The 23868-nt window shown below is 33.0% G+C and overlaps 3 protein-coding genes across 3 annotated transcripts in view; 2 read left to right on the forward strand and 1 right to left on the reverse strand.

Moving 5' to 3' along the window:
• The window catches only part of LOC108903540 (endoglucanase), a 12501-nt gene extending 6629 nt beyond the window's left edge, over positions 1-5872 (forward strand). The window contains exons 2-3 of the mRNA XM_018705759.1: positions 1683-2047; positions 5487-5872. Coding sequence (XP_018561275.1) covers positions 1683-2047; positions 5487-5798 — 677 coding nt within the window. The 3' untranslated portion in view covers positions 5799-5872. The remainder of the gene's footprint in view (positions 1-1682; positions 2048-5486) is intronic.
• Positions 5873-11464: 5592 nt separating this feature from the next.
• LOC108903530 (endoglucanase-like) lies at positions 11465-15998 on the forward strand. The gene is made up of 4 exons (XM_018705749.1): positions 11465-11551; positions 12370-12435; positions 12928-13295; positions 15624-15998. The coding sequence occupies exons 2-4, from the start codon at positions 12396-12398 to the stop codon at positions 15930-15932; spliced, it is 717 nt and encodes a 238-aa protein (XP_018561265.1). The 5' UTR covers positions 11465-11551; positions 12370-12395; the 3' UTR covers positions 15933-15998.
• A 5446-nt stretch (positions 15999-21444) lies between these two features.
• LOC108903529 (prohormone-2) overlaps positions 21445-23868 on the reverse strand; it is a 112919-nt gene continuing 110495 nt past the window's right edge. The window contains exon 6 of the mRNA XM_018705748.1: positions 21445-21798. Coding sequence (XP_018561264.1) covers positions 21655-21798 — 144 coding nt within the window. The 3' untranslated portion in view covers positions 21445-21654. The remainder of the gene's footprint in view (positions 21799-23868) is intronic.

A 23868-nucleotide genomic window follows, 5' to 3' on the forward strand; every position in this document is an offset into this window, starting at 1 on the left:
CATGATCATACCACATATCCGATTTAATAAATTATTATTATTATTATTATTATTTAAATAAATTAAATGACGTACCGGTTTCATTATGATCAAGGTGAGAACATACACTTGAGATTGTTTAGAAAATACAGATTAGTTTATTGTACATAAAAATATTTGATAGATAGTCAAAAACATAACCTTTGATCAAGTATCGTCTATTATTATCAAACACTTATAAAATTGATTGAGATGGCTTTATTAACTCTATTTTTGACTAAAATATACTTATTTAATATTCGTAGCTCACTTATTGAAACATTTACGCTCGAGATAATTCTTTTATTTTCGTACTTGTATAGCGTTATTGTGCAAGGAAATGTTATGATTAGACATCAGAAACTTTGTGGCGACAATCAAGTAAGTAAACAGCAGTAATCTATATTAGCAAAAAATCTGGGTTGTTCATCGGCATGCCAGGCCGACAAGGACAGGCTGCCGTTAGATACGTATCGAATAAATTGATCGATGCGAAGTTTTAGGTCAGAAGGAGATATGTATTGTACAGTTGTTGTACAATGTCGCGGATAGTGGGATTACTAAAATGTGAAGTAGTTGATAGTTCATCACCATTAGTAAAAATAGCATCTATTAAAAACTTCGACTACTATAGATATGCGCCTGTGACCTCTTGAAACTCTTACGGAACACTAAGGACAACTGTTAATTATTTTCTACAGTCCCTTTCCTTATGAGTTAGAAATTATTATGTATATTGTTAACTTTGACTGGTACTTATTATTACGTACTATACTTACATATTTTATGGTAAGTTCCATGTGAAGTGTTTAGTCTAGAAAAATTGGAATTGCCCTTTTTGATTCATACTGTTATGGAAATACTTACATATAATGTAAAGACTGCAGTTATAAGAAGGCAAGTGTTAATTTTTGTTTGAATAAAATTACATAAAATATAACCCGGTCTACAGTCAACTCTGTACCACATTGCAGCCGCCCTAACATTTCCGATCTCTTGTTATGATACTGGAAATAAAAAATTGGGAGCATCGTGTAGGAAATATCATACTAAATTAAACCAAAGCCAATAGAGACTTAATTATTAATACATTAATTCATAAAAATGTACAATAATCTATTCGTTCGTAATTATCTCTAAAATACGACAAATTGGAAGTACACTGTATTCTGAATGACCGTCGAATAGATAAATTCTTCAGCTAAAAAAATCTAACAAGCAAGAGTTCATGTTCATGTTTAAAGGAGGCGCAGTTTGATAAAAGTGTATTCCCAAAAACAATATTTGTAATCTGTAAGGTAAATCAAATATGAAATATCTATGAAAAGCGTTATTGTATATTACATACCTTCTACATTACCTAAATTTTTCAAAGTTTCCTATTTGAAATTCCGAATTTAGTCTTAAAAAAACCATGTTCTGAATTTCAATATTCAGTGCCGTAGATATGGCGGTGTAAATCCCTTTCGTGAAGCGTAACTTCTGTATCTATGACGTTTTTTTTAGATATGTATATTTGGTTAAAAATACTCTTGTCAAATTTTCGTACTTTTAAATTTTCGAGCAAATTGCAAAATTATTGAATTTTTAATTTGTTTTAGAACATATATTTTCCATACCCTGTAACAAATGTTAAACGTTTACAAAATTATGTTATCTTGCAGTCCAAGGATCGTTTTCCAAAGACTACAATGTCGTGCCAATAGTGGGTGGCATAAGTGGAACCGGAGTCACAACCCGTTACTGGGATTGTTGTAAACCGTCATGTGCTTGGGCTGAAAATTTGAAAGTCGAAACTGACACCCCTGTAGCGTCTTGTTCAACTGACGGATCAACTGTAGTAAACGCCAGCGTCCAATCAGCTTGTATAGGAGGAGGTGCTTACATGTGCAGTAATCAACAACCCAAAGCGGTCAATGAGACGTTTGCTCTTGGATTTGTGGCTGCTTCCTTCACCGGAGGTGCCGATACCAACTATTGTTGTGCTTGTGTGCGACTTACCTTCCAGTCTCCTATTCAAGGCAAACAGGTGCGTAAAGAGACAGAATATGTTTATTCCTGAATAAACGGGCTTAAATTATATTTGATATTTCTGAAAAAATTAAGTTGTTAAAAACATTCAGAGTTGGTCTTAAATGTGAACATGCATTTTAAGTAGTGTTACAGTTTATTGTGTAAAAAATGATAAAAGAGGAGGGTTGTTAAGTGTGGTTTTCGACCCAATTGGAAAAATTTCAAAAATGCATGATTTTTAGAGTTTGGGACCAGACAAACTAAATTCAATCGATTTTAGTCCAAACGGACTGATCTCCCACCCCATACTGCATACCCCCCAATAACCGACCCACATCCAACTATGACAGGTAGAGATGGCAGAAAAATGACTTTTATCTGCTCCCACTATAGTAAATAGACTATTATTAATACATTGTTTTTAAGGAGGTAAGTGGATTTTATCGTAGAAGTGGAAGTTGCTATGGACAACGGGAGGTAAGTGAGATAACTTACCTCCCTAGGGACAAAAACGAGATCAAGTTATAAATGCATATTTTATGAACAAATAAATAGAAATATTTGATGAACATTACATTTTGTTAATTATTATGATTGAATATTTATAGTAATTATACAGTTATTACATTTAGTAACATTTATAAAATCTGGATAATTATTCCCCTCGCGTTTACTAATTGTCACATTGTTCTCAAAATGATTTGACCGCTCCATTTCAGTCACCGGAGGCTCAATATTATCTGACTGATCCATTAAACACCATGATGCGAAGTATTACTAGAAGTTGAAGTGTCATTGTAAAGAATCCTGCTGGTTATTTCATTTTCATTACTTAAACTGTCAGCAACATAACTTTCTGCAATCGTGGATGATTTCCTCCCAACATGTCTCTTGATTACTAATACATCAACTCCTGTATTAGCTAGTAACGTTGTCGATGTTCTTCTGAATGAATGGGCTGTATATGTTTTAGGATGTTCTAGTTTCAAAGACTGTACAGTCTTATTAGGAATCATAGAAAGCGCATTCTTGCCGACTGGTTGGTTGTAACATCTACCTGCTTGATGGCGCATAAAAAAGCGTGAAATTTCAGTTTTAATTTCCTATCTAATCTTGTTATATTTCTTGAGAATTTCTAGGTGAGAAACAGAACCCAGACGAGAAGTAATTGTAAACGTAGGTGGTAGGTGTCATACCATTTTTGAATCTGGAATTGTAACTACAATTATGTCATCGAACTTTTTGAAATTGACGTTGTGCAAAGTAAGTTTGCATAACTCATCAGAACGGCATGCTCCTGCAATGCCTAAGACCGTCACTACCTTCATTAGCAAATATGTGTTATCAGGTGCCTGAACGAGAAAATCGTTGACTTGTCTTGTAAAAACGTTTGACTTTTTATGTGTGTAGCCGTCATTCTTACGTTTCAAAAATGCTCTCAGCTTGGGATATTTTGATATATGCTCGTTCTCCTCCTATGAAAACAGTTGATGATTAAGTATTCACTCCACAAACTCGCCGGTGACATTAAAGTTTTTGACTTCTTCATGAAATAAGCTACCAGTGACATTTCAGAAAGACCAGTATTTTTGTTCTGGCACCATTCTTTGAAATTTCTCTATGTTCGTCCGTAGCGCACTTTCGACTTTTCGGGCAATATAAATTCGCAGGCAGCATTTGCTGCACTTTCTATTTGAAAATCACTCATTAAGAAATAATAATTCCAAACCAGCAAAATTGCAACTTTTATGTAGTTTTGTTTATAAACACCTTAGAAACGACAAAATCTAAACAACCAAGGCGACTTTGCCAGATTTTGAATAATGTCAAAATGAATTGATTAAGAAATGTCCAAAAATAAAACCTAATCTTTATTTCATGAACCATAAAGAACTGTGGGAGCAGATAAAATGTTATACACCACGCAGCAGTTAAGTATAATTTGTCAGTCTCATACTCTATTTCCAGCCCTCGCTCCGCTCGGGCGTAAAATCGTCATCGACTGGTAAATAATACTTACCTCCTTTATGGTGTAAATAACTATTTACACATCTCTAGAGCCAGACAAGCAATATTGGGTTAAATGGATCCAACCCACCTTCCTTTACCCATGTCTAACTATGATGACAAGCAGTGATGTTACAAAAATTACTCTACACATTCTTAGACCAGACAAGTAATATTTAGTTGACTTTGGCCCTGTCTTGGCTTCAGTTTGCGTTTGCCTGACGAGGCTTCAGCTGTGTTTTATTAACTAGAGCTTCTGTTAGAATTTGAGCTTCCATGTCTGAGTTTCCCTGCCCAAGCTTCGGCTTAGGTTTACCTGATTGAGTTTGTTGCTGTCGGTGCTTCAACCTTGTTTTGTCAACCTGAACTTCTGTTTGAGATACATATTTCATATCGTATCCTCAGTTAGAGTTTCCCTGTCCGAAGTTTGGATTTAGTTTGTCTGTCAGAGGTTCAGTTTGAGTTTTCCTGGCCATGGTTTAATTACACTCCACCAGTTTGTTATTCCGGTTGAGCTTGCCTATCCGAGCCATAGTTTGTGTTTGTATGAGCTTCAATTTGAGTTTTCTGACATTACTGCATGTCACAATAGTTGGACGTGATTAGAATTATGGGGATGGGTATGGGAAGATGGACGTTGGATCCGTTTGGACCAAAATCAACGAAATATTACTTGTCTGGCCCTAGGGATGTGTAAAAAGATATTTTTCTGCCGTTACTACCTGTTACACTAGTTGAATGTGGGTCGGTTATTGGCGGGTATGTAAGGCAGTGGATGGTGGGGGTGGGTCTGTTTGGGCTAAAATCGATTGCATTTAAAAAATTTTTTTCAAATGGGCCGAAAATCGCGCTTAATGACCTTTCTCCTTTGACATTTTCGTTATTCAAGATAACTTTCGGCTAATAAGAAAAAATGTGACTTTTGTATCTACTAAACTGTGAGAAAATTTGAGAAAATTATGACTGTTGCATACATGTGTAGGTAAAATGTTTTTCTTTTATTGAAATTTATTAAACCCATTTTATCTAAAAAAATTGATTTTTTATATAACCTCGGTATTTTCTAATATATTTCTAAAATATAATTGTGACATCCTTATCTGAGAATGCACTAATTAAGAGAAAGGTTCCAGTTTTTTTAATTAAATGAAGTGTTTGAAAGTCTTTCTAGGATCGTAAACTATTTAGAAATTATTTTAGAAAAATTAGTTGTTCTTCCTACTTATTTCTATGAGACGAATTTGCCCTGATTTGACACAATATTATACTTTGTATTAATTATTTTTTTGGAGAAGATCTTCTACAAACTGTTAGTGTTCTGATATAAAAAACTAACTGACCTCGGATACCTAAAAATAACTAAATAGTTGCTCTATCATACTCATTCAAAAAGAAGAATAAAGAATTTGATCTGTCAAATAATATTTTTAATACCTACGTTCTTTCAGATGGTTGTACAAGTAACCAATACTGGTGGTGATTTGGGTTCCAATCATTTTGACATCGCCCTTCCCGGTGGTGGTGTGGGAATATTCACTGAAGGTTGTTCTTCGCAATGGGGATGCCCTAGCAATGGCTGGGGTGATCAGTATGGTGGTGTTGCATCGGAAAGTGACTGTTCTACACTTCCAGAAGTCCTCCAAGATGGATGTAAATTCCGTTTTCAATTCCTACAAGGCGCGTCTAACCCTGGTGTTACCTTTGAACAAGTCGAGTGTCCATCCGAGTTGACATCTATTACTGGCTGTAACTATTCCTAAGTCACATTCCAAGTAAAATATCTGGAATGTGATTTCAATACCTTATTATATAAATACAAAAATATAAATTCCAATTATTGTGTTTAATTTTGTTAGAAAAACTGTTGAGTATTATACAGGGTGTCAGCAAATTTCACCGATAACGTTTGACAGCATATTCACGACGATAAATAAATACGATCTACGAAAAAAAGTTAAATAAAACATTTTTGGTTTTTGAGTTACAAGCCATCAAAGTTGTCAAAAATCGCGTTAAAATTTGGCACTTTTATTTGAACTATTATGGTGTATTATTTCTTGAAGCATTAGTCAAATCGATATACTGGCTGATAGTTTTCTCCGGTTACCTCTCCCTTTTAGCGGTCAAAACTTTTACAGTGGTGTATTTTTTTAAAACGGGCAGGAACATTGAAAAGGTTTGTAATTGCAAATTATGAAAATTTATAACTCCGTTTCTAGTAAAACAAGATTCGTCGGTGCAAAATAATTTTTGAAGCAAATTTTTATCTTCTGCGAAGTCATTCACCAACCAGCGGCAAAATTGTAAACGTGTATTGGGATCTAAATTTTCAAGTTCTTGAGCAGGAGTTAAATGAAATGGCCGAAGATGTTGCTTTTCCAAAGTTTTGTGAACATTAGTTTTACATACATTTAGTTGTCTTGATACACTGCGGACACTTCATAATTTGAATGTGTGGAGTGATGAGAATTCTAAAGAAACACGACAATAATAACATTACCTGGATAGCCACTGCAACGCAAATCAAAACGCACAGACTTGCAAATAATGTCATTTTTCTCATGAATGGCTTTCTGTAGACGATTTTTTCAAGAGACAATATTTTTTTAAATAAAACGACATTTTCAAAGTTATCGATTTGACTAAAATTTTAAGAAATAATACGCCATAATAGCCCAAATAAATGTAACAAATTTTAACGTGATCGGTAAAAGGGTTTTTAATTAAATTAGTTTTATTTTTGACTACTTTGAAGGCTTGTAACTCAAAAACCAAAAACTAATTGTAAAATTCGGAGAGACTCGATTAATTAAGGACCTTAAACAATCTGGCCGTCATTCAGCAAGTTGTTCAATACAAAACATCGAAGCAGTTCATAAGAGTGTTACTAAGAGTTCGGCACCATGGTTAAGAATTGGATATTTCGAGAAGCTCTCTGTAGCGTATTCTCACGAAACATTTGCATCTTTATTTAGTTGACTCAGGAACTGAAGCATACTGACCAAAGTGAAGAGAGTTCGTTAAATGGATTATGGAACAACAAGTGGATGCTGATTTTTCGAACAAAATCATCTTCAGCGATGAGGGTCATTTTCATATTGATGGCTTCAGTAATCGACAAAATTGTCGCATTTGGAGTTCAGAAAATTTACGAATGATTGTTGAGAAGCAAATGCATCCACAACGTGTCACTGTTTGGTATGGATCTTTGTTTGGAGGCATCATCAGACCATTCTTCTTTAGAACAAAAATAATATATGTATTTTAGACAAAGGTAAACGTATACTTATGAAATAAATAAAAAACGTAAAAAAGAGTTAAATATTGCACAGGTCTTTCAAAAATAAGAGATATTTAATCTCGAAATAAGAGAATTATTTTTTAGCTCGCCAAAGTTCAATTTGAGATAAAAAATACTAGATGTAAAGAGAAAATATTATATTATATTACGGAGCTACAAGGTTATGGTATAATGAGGTCTTTAATTCTGAAATTTTTTCCAATCACTGACTGTTCAAGTTAAATTGAAATCTCGAAAACCGCTTTCTAGAGGAGTTTCTTGATGTTACGGTAAAAACACGAACCAGTTCGTGTAAGAGAGTAAAAAGAATTTTAACTTGATAAGCCTGCATCTCGGAAACCGAGAGTTTCTTGATCTATAATGAAACTTTTGTTCTTATTTTGAAAAGTTCTATTATCAGGTAAATCTTGGCGTCTATAATTTGGAACACCTTGTCTATATGAAATAATTGTAAGGAATACATTTTTTTAAAGACAATAAGTCAATATTATTACCTACTTCCAAATTAGCAGAAAGTTTCAGATTTGGAAGTATAGAATACTTTGAGGACTTATCAAATCAAATTGAAGTTTTAAAAGCAACAAATGGAAGATTACTTGCTACGGTTAATAAAACATATTTATTACCTTTTATTAGTAAATATACGCATACGTTTATAATATTCTAGTGAACTGAGTCAATGGAATACCTAAGATAAGGTTAATGGAAAATTTTATCAAAAATTAACCTCAACGTAAATATTGGAATTAGAAGTAACATATCAGTTGGCAAATCCCTTGAACTTGGAATAACACATGAAGTGATATTGATTAGAGTCAAATATTAGAGTGGCTTCTGTTTTTAGATATATTACAAAAAAAAAAACAACCTGAAATAGGTACGTGAAATACATATGTTTTTTGAGTAAAGAACGTTGTAATAAAAACATTCTTTGATATTGATGATGTTTTCTATACTATAAGAAGTGTGTTAGAAAAGGTATATAAATCAAATTTTAAAGTAGTTTGAGAAATAATTCAGAAACGACAAATGTTATCAAATTCAAATTTAGTGTGTGTGCAATAAAACACTAAGTATATGTTAGATGATGATATAAGATTTAATAAAGTGTTAAGTGTATAGACACGTTCATCACGGTCATACTGGCATCTAAACTCTCTAAAATTGGAATTCCAGCAAAGCTAACCGATAACCTTATTAATATGTACTCAAATAGAAAAATACATCTCAAAATCGGAGACAGGGTTACCGAATGTAGGCATTCATCTATTGGATTACCTCAAGGAAGCATTCTGAGCCCCCTATTGTTTATTATATACACTATGGATTTCACAAATTCCCTGGACCACAACGCAAAAGTAATTCAGTATGCCGATGACATCTGTATTTACACACAAAACAAAACAGTCAACCAATGCACCGTCCATCTATCTAAGATTATGGAAGAAATAAAAATATGGACTGATGTCAATGGATTTACCATAGCTGAAAATGCTTGTTCAGTCGCACAAAAATCCAGCTCCAGCCGGGAGCAAAATTGGGGCCCTATGAATTCCCAACAAAAAGTACAGTAAAATAAGGCATATTGTTAGACAGAAAGCTCATTTGGAAAGATCAAATTCAACAAATACTAAAAAGAACACAAAATTCAATCAACATCATCAAAGTATTCACAAAAAATTCCTGGGGGGGCTTATCCCAATATTGCAATCATCTTCTACAAATCCTTGGTACGATCAATAATTATAGATTATGGTAGCATCCTATATGCGACAGCAGCAGATACACATTTAAAAAAAATGAAGTTTTAAAAAACAAATGTCTCCGTTATTGTCTGGGCCTACTAAACAGTACTCCAATATCTACGGTAGAAGTCGAAACTTACGAACCTCCCTTAGAATTAAGACGACAATACTTAAGTGACAGAACTATAACAAGATTAATTTCTAAAGAGAGACAATTCATTAATAGCATACATGAATTAACGACTCTGGATCTGACTTCAAGATACTGGGCCTCCAAAAAGTCTCCCACTCTAGTTAATTCCTACTTAAAGGTTCAGGAACAACTTCCACACTTACACACGGATAAATTAGATAATTATTTTTCTACAAAACTCGAATATTTAGTAACTCCAGTCAAAACGGAATACATTTTCACAGATCGCTCCAAAATAAACAATCATGTAGGGTGCGCCTACTACCATCAAAACACTAAACTGTTCAAAACATTTAGACTTCCAGACACAGCTTCCATTTTCACAGCTGAACAATATGCAATTTTGCAAGCTATGAAATATTCAAATACGCTAAGTAATCCGAACGTGGTAATTTTCAGCGACTGTAAAAGCATAGTTGACAAGTTACACTCAAATGCAGTAAACAAGATTGACAATATCCAAGCGGAAATCCTAACAGTACACAACAAGATGATAAAAAGACACAAAAGCATAGGAATTGTCTGGATAAAAGGACACTGTGGCATAGAAGCCAATGAAATAGTGGACAAGCTTGCAAAAGATGCTGTTACAACAAGCAATTATTCAGACCGAAAGATCGTGCCTCCATCAGATTTGGATGCCTTTTACTTGGCTATTCTAAAGAATGTATGGCAAGATAAATTTGAGCAGAGTCAAACTGGAAACTACTATAAACAAGTTCAACCAATAATACAAAAGAACATTTGGTACCAATCAGTTTCGAATCGCCAGTTTATTAAGACAATATGCCGTATCCGAACAAACCATGGTTTATATCCCAAATACAAACACAAAATAGGCCTTGCAGACAACCCATATTGTCCCTGCAATGAAATCGGAGACCTGCAACATATCTTTCTAGAATGTCCTCGGTATAAGATACATCGCGACAGTTTATATAAGGAATTATCAAAAAATGGGGTAATTTTTCCAGTCAACATTCCCTATCTACTGACCACCCAAAACATAAACATTTATGACAGCCTTTACAAATACATCAAGAAGTCCAATCTTGAAATTTGTGTCACAGCGGTCAGTGAACTGTTCAAATTGTAACCATCAGAACACAATATGTATAATTATATAATATACATTAAACAAAAAAAGAAAAAAAAGTAAAATAAGTAAAACAAAAAGGAAAACTCCACCTCAAACTTGCCCTCTTAATATTATAAAAGATAAATAAATAAATAAATAAAAATAAAAATTAAAATAAATAATAAAAAAACAATAATAACACTTGAGTTCCATTTGAGTTCAATTAAATCAATAACATTAGGATTTAAGCATAGAATGGTGAGAAACATTTTGAGAATAAAGAAAGTAAATTTAGAGCATTGTGTAAAGACCGGAAAAGTAAAATTATGGATAGGAAAAAGAAATCAAGCATTTAATTAAAAGCAAATACGCTCTGGCTAATTGGTATGTGTTTCAATATGGCTAAGCTGGCAGGAAGCAAACCGTGATTTGCAGGTACCATGAAAGCAAAACCTGTGTAGTCATTAAGTGAAACAATTTTTAATTGATGAAGAAATGGGAAACAATTACTTAGTAGGACAATGCCTCTATCCGCAACATCTAGTAAGCAGGTAGGATTAGTTGTCAGCAGAACCAGAAGACAAATACCGGTTTTCATCGGTGGTAATGTAAGTGAGGTGGTTCTGCTGACGGATTGTCCTAGCTGATTACTAGATATTGCGGTTATAATTAAATATTAATTTCACAGATGCGCGTGAATAATAATGTACTCTAACTATAATCAACAAATTCATCTAAGCATATATAATGACATATTACGTTATTAAAAAAAAACATGGAAATTACATTTATTATTATTGTTGGTACATACAAGTGTGCTATTATAATACACGTGTACGTATCTTTCAAAATTATATTACTAAATTTACTATTTAAATTAAATATATTTTAAGAAATACAATTTAATGTACAAGTATATTTTTGAGATGGCAATATATTCAGTTAAGTTGGATAAAAGTTACAGTTACATTTAGAAGAAGTATAACACAAGGCAAATGGCTATTGAAAATATAGAGGTCGTGTGTAGCAAAAAATAATTGCCGGGATCAGCATTATGAGAGAAATTACTGACATATTTAAAATTTATGACAAAATGTGTGGTTGAGTAACAACAAGCGTAGTGGACGATTCCTTTACATTTAGTGAAATAATTAATAATTTTTTACTTTGGATCTACTGATTTTCTATAGTAAGAGGTAAGTTTACAAATGTGATTTTAGCCAGTGTAATGAAAATCCACATATTGTAGGAAATTTAGGTATCACGCAAACAGGTCCGGCTATATTTGTATCATATTTTCGTACAGTATTGTTTGAAAATATAGGAAAACACTAGAAATTATAGATCACAATGATTGCAATGATAATATAATCAATGTAAATGGCTCATCTTTATATTTTTGTACTTAATTCATACTTTAATGCAGCTTGTAACCATTGTGTGGCCTTTTTTTACTCACCTGATTTTAGTGAAAATTTCTTTTTCGTGTGCTTTTATACTTTATTTCAAAATAATCATCTCATATTAAGGTCTGAGATACTAGTTGAACTTCTTGTTAACAAACGGCGCCGTTAGAGCATCACGACTATTAACCAATTTCATTTCATTCTTATAAATGTACCTACATATATGTTTTTAAATTGTTAGTTAAATATTGAATTCATATGAAAATTAGAAAATATGTGTGTATAAGTTTTTTGCGTCATTATTACATTTTTTAATAATATGTGTAAAGCTGCGACACAAATGAAAGGGGGCACTGGTCTTTGGATTATCAATATCAAAACAGCTTCATCAAAGTTATTTTGTCCTCGTGATTTCTGCTCTACTAAATATGCAAGTATAATATACTATTAATTTCACTATTTTAAAAAAAAAACAGGTATATTTCGAGCTCAACTACGTAAATTTCATGACACACCTTTCAAAGAAGTGCCAAGCGTGTTACAAAATTTGTAGAAGATAAGAATTTTGTATTTATACATCAACGACAATAATTAATTTCATTCACTAGCAGATTTATCTAACCGCACGTTGAAAATGAAGCTTCTGTTAGTTACCCTTGTTGCGCTTTGCACAGGTAAGTAAAAACAATTTTTTATCGATTTTCTGTAGTGTTATTTCTGGTATGTTGCCAAGGTATGCATATGGACGAAAAAATTCTTGAAATAATCCAATAGCACCGTTTTCTTTTTCTGGGCGTACTGTGAAATTAAAATTACTGCCTACTTTTTTATTATTACAGCGTTAACCACAAAATACAAAAGATATATTATATTGCAGAAGCAATTGTGCGTATCGATATTTCATATCAAAATCTAATAATGTAAATTTTTTACCATATGTACCTACTTTCTACCTACATTGTATATCAAAAAATAATTACAATTGATCAGAATAATAGTTTAGATATAAATAAAGGTGCCGGACTAGATAAATTATCTCTTTCGATTTTCAAATAATGTGTTTAAGCTAGGTATATTGTACTCTTTGTTTAAAATTTGTAGTGAATTTATATTATGATATAATTAACTATTGTCTTTATAACATTTTCTGATTTATTCTATTATAGTACAAGGGTATTTATCTGATCTCCATAATGTGAAACCAGTTCACAATGGTGTAAGAGGCACTAGCAGAACAACTCGTTATTGGGACTGCTGCAAGCCATCGTGTTCGTGGACTGAGAATTTGAGAGACAAATCTGGCGCTCCTGTAAAATCTTGTACAAAAGACGGAAAAACTCAAGCTGATCGAAACATGCAATCTGCCTGTGGAACCGGCACAGGTTCTTACATGTGCTCTGACCAGCAACCGCGTATGGTTAATTCGACATTTGCTCTGGGATACGTAGCAGCTTCGTTCACTGGTGGTATAGATACCAAAATGTGTTGTGCCTGTTTACGTCTTGTTTTTCAGGGTGGTCTTTCAGGCAAACAGGTATGTGTCATATTGAAGTAGACTTACTAGTTATTCAGGTTTTTTTGGCCGGCTATACACTAATTTGATCTTATTTATTAACAACTTTAGTAAACGTACTTGATCTTTTCTACAAGTAAATCTGAAGTATTAATACTGACAGAGAGCGACCTACTAATCTGTAGTTGCTGTTTCAATAACATTAGTTAAAATCTTTATTTCATCTGGTACGACACTAGTCTTACTTTCATAGTATATACAGATTAGTAGGCCAATTAGTACCATTGTCAGCATTGAGTAGCAGTGACGTTTATGATTTAACACCATTTGCGGGTTATATCTCACCCACGCTCAAAACATGTCCATAGAGATTCAAAAAGCTAAATCATGCGTCGGTTGTTTCACCTGATGAGAAATAAGTTCGAAACAAATTCTTTTTTGTGATTTGAATTCAATCGACTTGATTCATGCATTTGAATATTGTAAACCCATGGACCAATTCCTCCAAAACAGATGGATACTTTACATATAATTGATAGAATTTGTCTAGCTACGAATTTTAGTTCAACTAAGATCATGTTGCTTCATATTTTACGTTACCGGCCCCAACTCAGGAATAGGTCCGTCTGATTTGATCCGGAACATCGAATTAATTAAAAAGTGGTTTAGTGTATGGTCGGCCAAAGGCCTTAACTTGTATGTTGAATACTATATTTTTCCATGACTTGTACCAAATTTGATTAAATTTGATGAAACCGTTTCCCAGATATTTTAAAAAAATTGTTTTATTTTTGTGAATGTCAACGCCTTGTATTTCCTAAACGGTGTTTTTCTGCGAATGTTCATAGAACAAAGTGATGTTAATTTTTGTTGTTTAGGACTTTCCCGAAGTTTGTCTACTAAAAACTGGACCACCCTGTATAACAATAATTTGCTTTAAATCAATAACAAAAATCATTTACAACCGTCTTTAAAAACGAAAGTACAATTTGAGAAGGAACCTTTAACAGTAACACTAGAAAAACTACCTAAATTTTTTTTGCCATCGAATAAATGTTATTCATTTTCCCTCACAGTCAATTCCGAAAAATTGCCGACACTAGTTCTTTCGACTCCTGCTATTAAACGAGATATTTTGTTCTTGGGCGTTATGCTATCTTCTACATATCCTGATGCTACACTATGACTCTTTCATTTTCCATATTTTTTCAATGTCATCATATCTGCATCTGCATCTACGAGAACAGTTGCCGATGTACGAAGCAAACAATGTGCTTCTCTAATAAATTTCAAAATATCCTCTCTTGTCAATACCTTAAATTTTTTGGAATATATCCCTTCGATATTTGCTTCAAATAAGCCTCTAATCGCTGAAATTATCCTAAATTTAGTTTTCTGCGCACTGATAATGCAGTCTTCAACATTGAATACTTTGTCGACGATGTGTTAGGACTGAATGATTCTGACTAAAAGATATATAAAAAATATAAATGATCAAAAATGATAAATATTTCTTTTAAGTGATAAAAGGTAATACACATAAATTCTTGGAAATATCCTATTAATATAGTTTCACTAATAGCTGTCACTGAATTTCTGCTTATCCAAGTCTAAAAACGTTTATATTCTTTGTGATAAAGTAATTTAGATTTCTTAGGCAGTAACTCTTCCTTGGCTTTATTGGCTCTAGCAGCAACTATCTCTAGAATATTATCCATTCTGCATTTTCAATATGTCTCCTCAGAATCAAATATCAAACTATCAAAATCAACAAATTTACATCGTTTATAATATTGAAAAACTGTTTTCATTCTCATTTACATTTAATTATTAAATTTAAAATAAATATAAAATCAGATGTCTAAGTAAAAAATAAAGCGCTGTATGCATCACGGGAGATACTAGGATGATTATGCCCTTAGGCGACTTGCGCCTGCGGGCATAATCATCCCTGTATCTTTCTTGGTACATAAATAACTATTTTGGATACATAAACATCGCAGATCACTACCAAATATGTGGAAAATTGACAATTAACAATTGTCTTGACTTGGATTACAAAAATTAAGGAATAGTAATTCATTCATGAAAGATAAATAAATTATTTAAATTTGAAATAGATAAGTGTGAGTCTATATTTATAATTCTCGGGAAAGAGTAAAGACTTAATAATCTCACAATCCTTTTATTAAGACGACTAGTTTCGAGGTCTCGAGTGTAGATCTCGAAACTAGTCGTCTTAATAAAAGGATTGTGAGATTGTTAAGTCTTTACTCTTTCCCGAGAATTATAAATAAATTATTATTTACCAAATGCATACCTATATAAACTTTAAATGATAATTTTCAGATGGTCGTACAAATAACCAATACTGGCGGTGACTTGGGTTCCAATCATTTCGACATCTCCATGCCGGGTGGTGGTGTGGGAATATTTACTAAAGGGTGTTCTTCTCAATGGGGATGTCCTAGCACGGGTTGGGGAGACCAATATGGTGGTGTAAGATCCGAACATGATTGCGCCAAACTTCCTACCGACCTGCGGGAGGGATGCAAATTTCGTTTTCATTTTATGCAAGGAGTGTCAAATCCTGACGTCACTTTCGAACAAGTGGAGTGTCCATCAGAAATCGTTTCAATTACTGGTTGCAAATATTAATTTATATAGGATGTAAGTTTATGTAGTATGTTCATAAAATAAATAAAATAAAAAAACTGTTACACAATGCAATAGTTGTTGTACTGACATATATGGATCTCTGTAGCATATTATAACTAACTAGTTTATTTAAAGGTTCTTACAAAGTTTTTGAACAAAATTTAATTTGCACACCTTAATTTGCTTAATTGAGCAACATTTTTCTATTTTATTTTCATAAAAAGATATCAACAACCTCTCAACAATGTACTTACGCTACTTTCAAAGTGAAAAAAATGTCGCTGAAATAATCGATATATTCTAAATTGACTATTTTCAACCAACCAACAAGTCAGCTCCTTCATTGCCTATGACCAGGAACCTTAGTCAGTTATACACGATTATTCCGCACTAACAAAAATTAAGACATTGAACAGTCCAGGACCACGCAGGAAGTGATCTTGTAGGACAAAAGGGTGCGTGTACAAGCCGAGATCGGGATGCCTCAACTTCGAAAGCCTTGGTAGACTTCCTCAGAGCATAAAACAAATTCATCTCTGATCGTATGCCGTACATTAATAATAATTTATCACCCAGAAACTCTACCGTTCTTGATTTTGGATGTTTTTTTTTAATACCGTCGCCTTCTGAATTCAACTGTTCTGTTTTCTGGCACATAAACAAGTTTAAATTAATCCTTCCACACACCAATTCTCTTTGTGGTTGTATAACATAACAAGGCAAACTTATACTGATATAAGTTTGCGTAAAGATTCCCACTCGTTGTAACTCTAGAGGAGGCCGTCGACCAAGAAGTATCATGCGCATGTATACAGGGTGTTAGAATTTTGACTGACCTAATTTTAACAGATGATAGAATACATTAAAATAAACAAAAAAACCTTATATGACCTGGGTCCTAAACTCAACCATTTCCGAGAAAAAATTATCAAAATCTCCAACTTGATGTACAAAAGTTCGATTAATTAAGGAATATTGACAAAACTGCGTTCTTAGAATACCATAAAATACAAAGTATCATTTTTTTGAATTTCTTTTTGCTTAATTCTAAAAAATAATTACAGTTGTAATAAATTTAAAATTCGATTGAGCAATGTGACAAAAACGCGGCGGATAACACAAGGTACTAAGCTGTCCAGCATTACACAATTCAGTTGGTATCTGGAATTGAACCGTGTCTGAGTGTCCTTTGCTTACACTATTTCCTTTTCATGAGGTGTTTTCCAGCGAGTGTACAAAAATTGGATTCGAAGGTGTCGTGCGTACATCGAAAATGGTGATGGACATTTTGAGCATATGTTGTAGTTTATTTCGTACTTGTGCGTTTAAAAATTACTTAATTTTGCTTTTTGATAAGTACCTAAATTATTTTTAATACATATGATTATTTGGATGACGAGGGTACTTTAATTACATATTTTTCAAATTCATAATTTGATTAAAAGTTCATGTTTTTAGCGATTCGTAATTAAAACTTAAGCACAACACTATCTTCGTACTACAAAATCGATACATTTTATTTTATTTATTTAAAAATTGGAAAATAATTGTGTTGAAATTTACTAAATGTTTCACAATAATAGTTGTTTACATTTTTTCCGTAGGACAAGTCTGCCGCGTGCACACGTGGTATGCACCAGCTGTGTAGTGTTAGGTTAAGCGCTGTTGTCACATTGCGATGAAACTCCCCAATATTAATACTCGCTGCTGTTAATCTTTCGCCCCTGTAATATACGACTTTTTTGTTCATTTATGATTACTCTGTCTCATGCTGAAGTAATGGCAGTCAAACTTCTTACACCCTGTATACCATTAGCGTTTATCTTGGATTTCTTTTAAAAAATTACGTTCGAAAGTATCGTGTAAAAAAATACCCTGACGAGTATCAAGTGACAGAAAATATGTATAAGTGTTGATCTCATAATTTTTCTCATTCGCCATAGGCCCGACCGTTAAATTGTTTATCCTTGCTCGTTATACAATCTATTATTTTTTTTATCTATGACAGATGGTTATCAGATAATGTCTGGAAACGATTTTGTACTTATATAATATAAAAGCTAATTGAAATATTTTTAGTCGATAACACTCTGATATTGATCTATGTTGAGCACATTATTTTTTTTTAGTGATTTGATTATAGGCATTATTAAGCCACGTGCCACTTCTGTAAACATTTCATCTTCTTTTTGTACTTGTATCTTATATAGGGTAGTATTAACGGGGCCCTTAATAAATCGGAACAGAGGATGTAGGCAGGCCCATAGTTTTATGCATATGTAGGTACTTCATTTTTGTTTTTTTGAATTTTCGCGGTCGCCAATCGATTATTATTTGCCGCAGTCGAGAGCACTGCTCAATGCATTTTACAGTGAGTTTTTAATATTAATTTTATATACTTTTTGGTAAGAAACTTACTTTACTACCTTACTACGTTGTTACATGATAGTCACCTATTTAATTAATGTTAAGAGTGATTTTTGTTAATTTTCAAAATTTATTTGCATAGTTGCATTAAGGAATTTGTTTATGATCTCATTGATTCTCGAAAAAGAATAACTTTAACATAAACACTGAGTGATTTTAAGTCTGGTTAGTCTGATTATTTAGTGAGAGCTAGGTGTATACCGTAAAATTCGTTGATTTTTGTCTAAATTTTGATTTGTTGATTTTCTTATTTTTTATTTATAACCTTCAATACCGAAATAATACCGGGATTCCGGGATTCTCCGCGGTCGAAATTATAAAGAGTGATTCAGACATAATATAAAAACACTATTACCGTAATGCGTATAAAATATAACATAATTTTCATACGGTTCAATATTATTTATCTTTGTGCCGCTCGCTACGCACATCGATAGAATCTATAATCGTCTATAGACTGAGTTACACTGAACGTCGATCTATATTCTATCTCTGTTTTTTGCACTTGGTAGGGAATAGGTAGCTTTTTTAGTTGGGTGTAAACGGACTTGATTTACGAGTCCTGAGAAACTAGAGGTGTCTAATTCCATGGCTATAATAAATTTATAAATTAAAAAAACACAACTGGGACGTTTTAAAATGCTATGATAATTAAAATGGATCAAAGTGCCGGTTATAGCAAACCGTAAAAAAATTAGATGTTATGTTTTATTTTCTTTTTTAAATATTTTCTATATCTTGTTGCCTTTTACGCAGACACGCCAATGGATTTTCGTTCCCGGCACGCTTCATCCCCCTTACTAGCCCAAAAACTAGCGATTAGTCACTCTCTATAATTTCTGCCGCGGAGTATAAGTCTAATCCCGAAATCCATATTAGAAATAAGGGCCGGGATCGAATTCCCTAAGTGGGATGGAGGTCTACCTAGGTGGTAAGAAAGTGATAGCTTCTGAGCCTTACAACAGTATTCCAAAATATAAGTGCGTGTTTGAACAAAGCAGCACAGTAAGCAAATCTACATATATTCCCCGTTAGTTAGACTGCAATAAAGAACTAAAACTCAAACTGATGTCACACTCGATATGTAGGGAAAATGATAGACGAGAATATCAGAAGGTTTTGGAGAAGGTAAATCGGGTCCAAATATGTAACAGATAAATTCAAAATTTTATGAAGAAATTATTTTATTTTTAGGTTTGTTCCTTTGAGTACTGTATTACAACATAAATCTCTAAATTTATTTTTCGATTTTGAAACGGTGTTGTGAAATAGTGAAATAAAAGGTAAAAATAATAAAGTTATTATTATCTCGAATTAAATACAATTCATTATAATAATTAGATGTCAGCAACTCAAAGAAGATAAAGTAAAATTAGAGACGGAACGGATTAAGGTAAAAAGTTTTAATATGTTTTAGGTCGCCAGAGACTACAGACTTCCCAGGACTTACAGGAGGTGGAATCCGTAGAATTAAGGACTTTCTTTTCATTTATAGCAGACGTATTTTTTGTATTAAACTTTCTTTATTTAATTTAGCGCCTTGCTGTTTAAAGCATCAATCCCAAACTTTTTTCAGGGCTTCGGCACGACATTTTCCCTGGCTGAAATAGGGTGGTGACAGCGTACCTGACCTCCTAAGGGTATTTATTTTCTAACGCCTCTCAGTTAAAATTAATTATTTTTTATCAAATTACGAGACCATAAAATGACAGTTTGCTGAACTAGCAAATACCAACACACTTAGGCCGGGTTGGACGCAAAACATATAGGCATCGAATGAAACGGAAAAGCAGAAGAAGCTGTAAGATGGATCTGAAACAGTTTTCCTAGGACCACAGCCAGCCAGTTATAGTGCCGTAAGAGGGAAATAAGTGAAACGAAATTACAGGAGTTTTAGCAGAGTAAGAAGCCTTCTACAATATGAAATTAGTACAGATATAATATTTTTAAATTTTAAAAAAATTTACTTTTTTGGCTTGCCGCGGGCTATGCTTGCAGTAAATAGCAAGTATGGGAACGTAAATGTAAACGAGTTATAGAAGAAGAGAAAAGAGAAGATTTTTAACGGTTTTTTCGATATATCTCGAAAAGTAACAAAGCAATCGATACTTACAAACAATCAGTCGATAGATATTTTTAAAACCTACAACTTTCTCATTTAAAATTTTTCGATCGGTGCTATATATTTTTAGTTATTTTAGAGAAACCGTTTTTTGCAAATTTGCGATTTTTTTTAACCATGTTCGCCATTTTGGATCGAGTTTAAAGAACAAGAAACTCGATTTAAAATTTAATTTTCTATACGGTTATATTTTTTTTGTCCGGGTAATAATTTCTGTAAGCATTTCTCTATAACGCTTGGACTATATGTGAGAGCTTTGAATGTCTGAGATTCAGTCTCATTGGCAGATCTTTATTAAATACAAGGAAATTAAGAAAACTTTTTGATATTTTACAAAGAATAAATGAGCTTAAGATATATGTTAAGGAGTAGCTGTCACAATAGGTCAGAAATGATCTTAGTAGTTCGGGAGTCTCTGTCCTATAAATCAATATAAGAAGTAATTAATAAGAGTTTTAGATTTTATAAATATGACGACTTTGACACCAGCAGCTTGAAATAAAAGAAGATAGACCAATAGTTCATAGGAAAAATCATCTTATTTTCTAAAAGTTCAAACTTCTTATACTTATAGTACGCATTTCTAGAACAGTCTCTATGAAACATTGTTTCTAAAAAATAATGTATTATTTTCCTCTAAAGGAGTTGTAACAAAATATCATTATGGCATATTATATTTTAAATAATAATTGTGAATTGAAAATTTTTGTTAATGTAGGATTATTAATTCTGCTGAGCTTATACGTAACTCTGCAACGAGTAGGTGTACGCTTCAGATTTAATTTAGATTAATGGAATGTTTGTTAGGTTTTATTGATCTCATTAAATATAGTTAAGAGGTTCCATTCGACATAAAGTACCTACACATATTTGCGCTCCAGATAGGTTCAATTATTTACCACTTTTATTAGAATTTCCATGTTCCGTATTTATGTTGTGTAGGCGAAAAGGAAAACATAGTAGTAAACATGTAATTTGCATGATTTATTAATATTAAGTACAACATTTAATAAATATATTGCATATATTATACTGACTGATTTGAAACATATTATTTCAGAAAATATACACCGATATTACCTATGTAACACAGATAGATTTAAATGTTAAAACAACAAAGTTTAAATGGTTATACTTAGGTAAAATGCATGTGATATGACATTTCGCATTTTCTTACAAAACTAGACGATGATATACTGGTACGTTTGGTTCTCTCTGGTTGCTCAGCAGCTGAGACAGAGTATAAAAGTCGTTTTTGTTGGGTCCGTTCAAATATCTTATTTCCCGTGTTGGATCATTGGTGCGTTTCTTGGAAACCTGGAACAAAACAAATATTATCTATAATATTTTTAATGGGGATGGTATTTTTTTAAGAAAAAGTAATAAAGATCCATAGAAATACAGTTCATCTCAATGGTAAATATCTATACAGGGTGTCCCAGAATAACCTGTACAACGGAAGACCACAGATTCGTGAATTAAATAAGGCAAATCTAGGCTAATTCACCTATATCCAAAATCGTTTAGTTTCGCCGCTAGATGGCCTCAAAGTTGGTGAAAATTTTTTGAATTTTGTAAATAACTCGAATACCTTATTATTTGATTATTTTTGGGGTGTGGACTTTTGCTTTCTATCTACACATTTTGGTATTATACTTACAACTCCTACAAAATTGATGTGTGGTGATAATATCCGTTCATAACTCTTTCCTCTTTCAGGCAATAATGACAACTATTTTTTATCTGATAGGTGATACTATTTGGAGGTTTTTGGGCCTCATGTAGAATTTTGATTAAATGAGCGGTTTGGGTATAAAACAATTTTTCTAAATGTACATTATCGTTCCACCCATATTACAATACTTAACAAAGTGCTAGTAGGCACTGATTTTGTAGGTTGACTGAAATTTCTGTCTGACTTTTAAGTCATTGTGCCTGACAATTCTTAATAAGTGTTTACGACGATAAGATATACCACCTGTTACTTCATTTTTCGATATGGATACACACATACGACGTTAGAGTAGAGTAGAGTTATTTACAATGTGTCTAATTTTATTCAAATAATTAGAAAAGACAATCAAATACAACGCATTAATAGCATTATTATTGTCCCTGTTATTCTACCCCAGTGGTGGCTCGTGACATTGAGAACAGGTGAAGCATATTCATTGACTGACTAAAAAGAAAATAAAAGCGGCGCAGGCGAAAATTTTCTAATTTTCAAGGTCAAACGGCTTTAAATGAATCTGGAAATATTTAGTTGCATTTGCAATATCGCCGAAAAACTAACGTTCGTGAGAGGGATATTTATTTCGTAGATTTTTATAAAAAATAGAAATATTAGTTCGGCTTGCGGACTTCTGCGAACATTAACGCACACCGTACATGTATGTTCCAAAGAAGCTTTGTGGTTACGACAACCTCGCGTGACGTTCCCAAAATTGTTAAATCCTTCCTTACACGCCCAACTTTACACCCACAATTAAACACGGCATATAGAAAAGTTTTTTAAATAAACACTTCCACATAGCCACTTATACTCCGATTACCATTCATTCGGAAACTTCCGAACGTACACATTGTCGTTTGACTTCCCCTTTTTTCCGTATCGAGAGAACGAGAGAATAAGGCACAGGTGTCTCACAATTTAAAAAATCCTTTTTGTCCTGAATTTTCCATCTGGAAAATGGCGTTTTCAATCAAATATATACTGGGTCATACATAGGAAACATTTCTACAATCATTATTATACAAAACAAATATTAACTAAGAACCGTTATAATGATGCACTGGGCGACGCGTATCGTATAAACTGTTTAAAGGCAGGTGATGGGGGATGACAATGCCGTTTCAATATCCGCGTCACTTGTTCCCCCACGCCGTAGTTTACTCCCGTGTTGGCCGCCTCGTTGCCATGACGACCGCGGTAAACAATGCTTCGAAGAGAAGCAAAATACAGACTGATTTCAATCTGCGTCACTTGAGTATACTATACATTGTATAGTACGAGGTTGATGTTCGCGCTCAGCGAAGGCAATGTTTTTTTAGAAGACGTTCATCGCGCAACTATTCTGTTTATTTCTGCGTATTAAACAAACAAATACAATACATTTTCAATATAGAATGATACCTAAATTATAAAATTTATATAAAATTAAAAATAATTTTAAATTGCACAACCAAACGGAAATTTTAGGTGAAGCGGTGCGTTACTTGCGTCACCTGACGAGCCGCCACTGTTCTACCCATTAGACTAAATGGGGAATTTTATTTAGAATTTTTGCAAAACACTTTACCCGAGTTATTGGAAGGTGTGCCGCTTTTACTCAGAGCTAACATGTGGTTTATGCATGATGGAGCTCCACCACATTTCACTGTAAGTGT

Source organism: Anoplophora glabripennis, unplaced genomic scaffold (genome assembly GCF_000390285.2).
Source record: "Anoplophora glabripennis isolate ALB-LARVAE unplaced genomic scaffold, Agla_2.0 scaffold94, whole genome shotgun sequence".
Lineage (NCBI taxonomy): Eukaryota > Metazoa > Arthropoda > Insecta > Coleoptera > Cerambycidae > Anoplophora > Anoplophora glabripennis.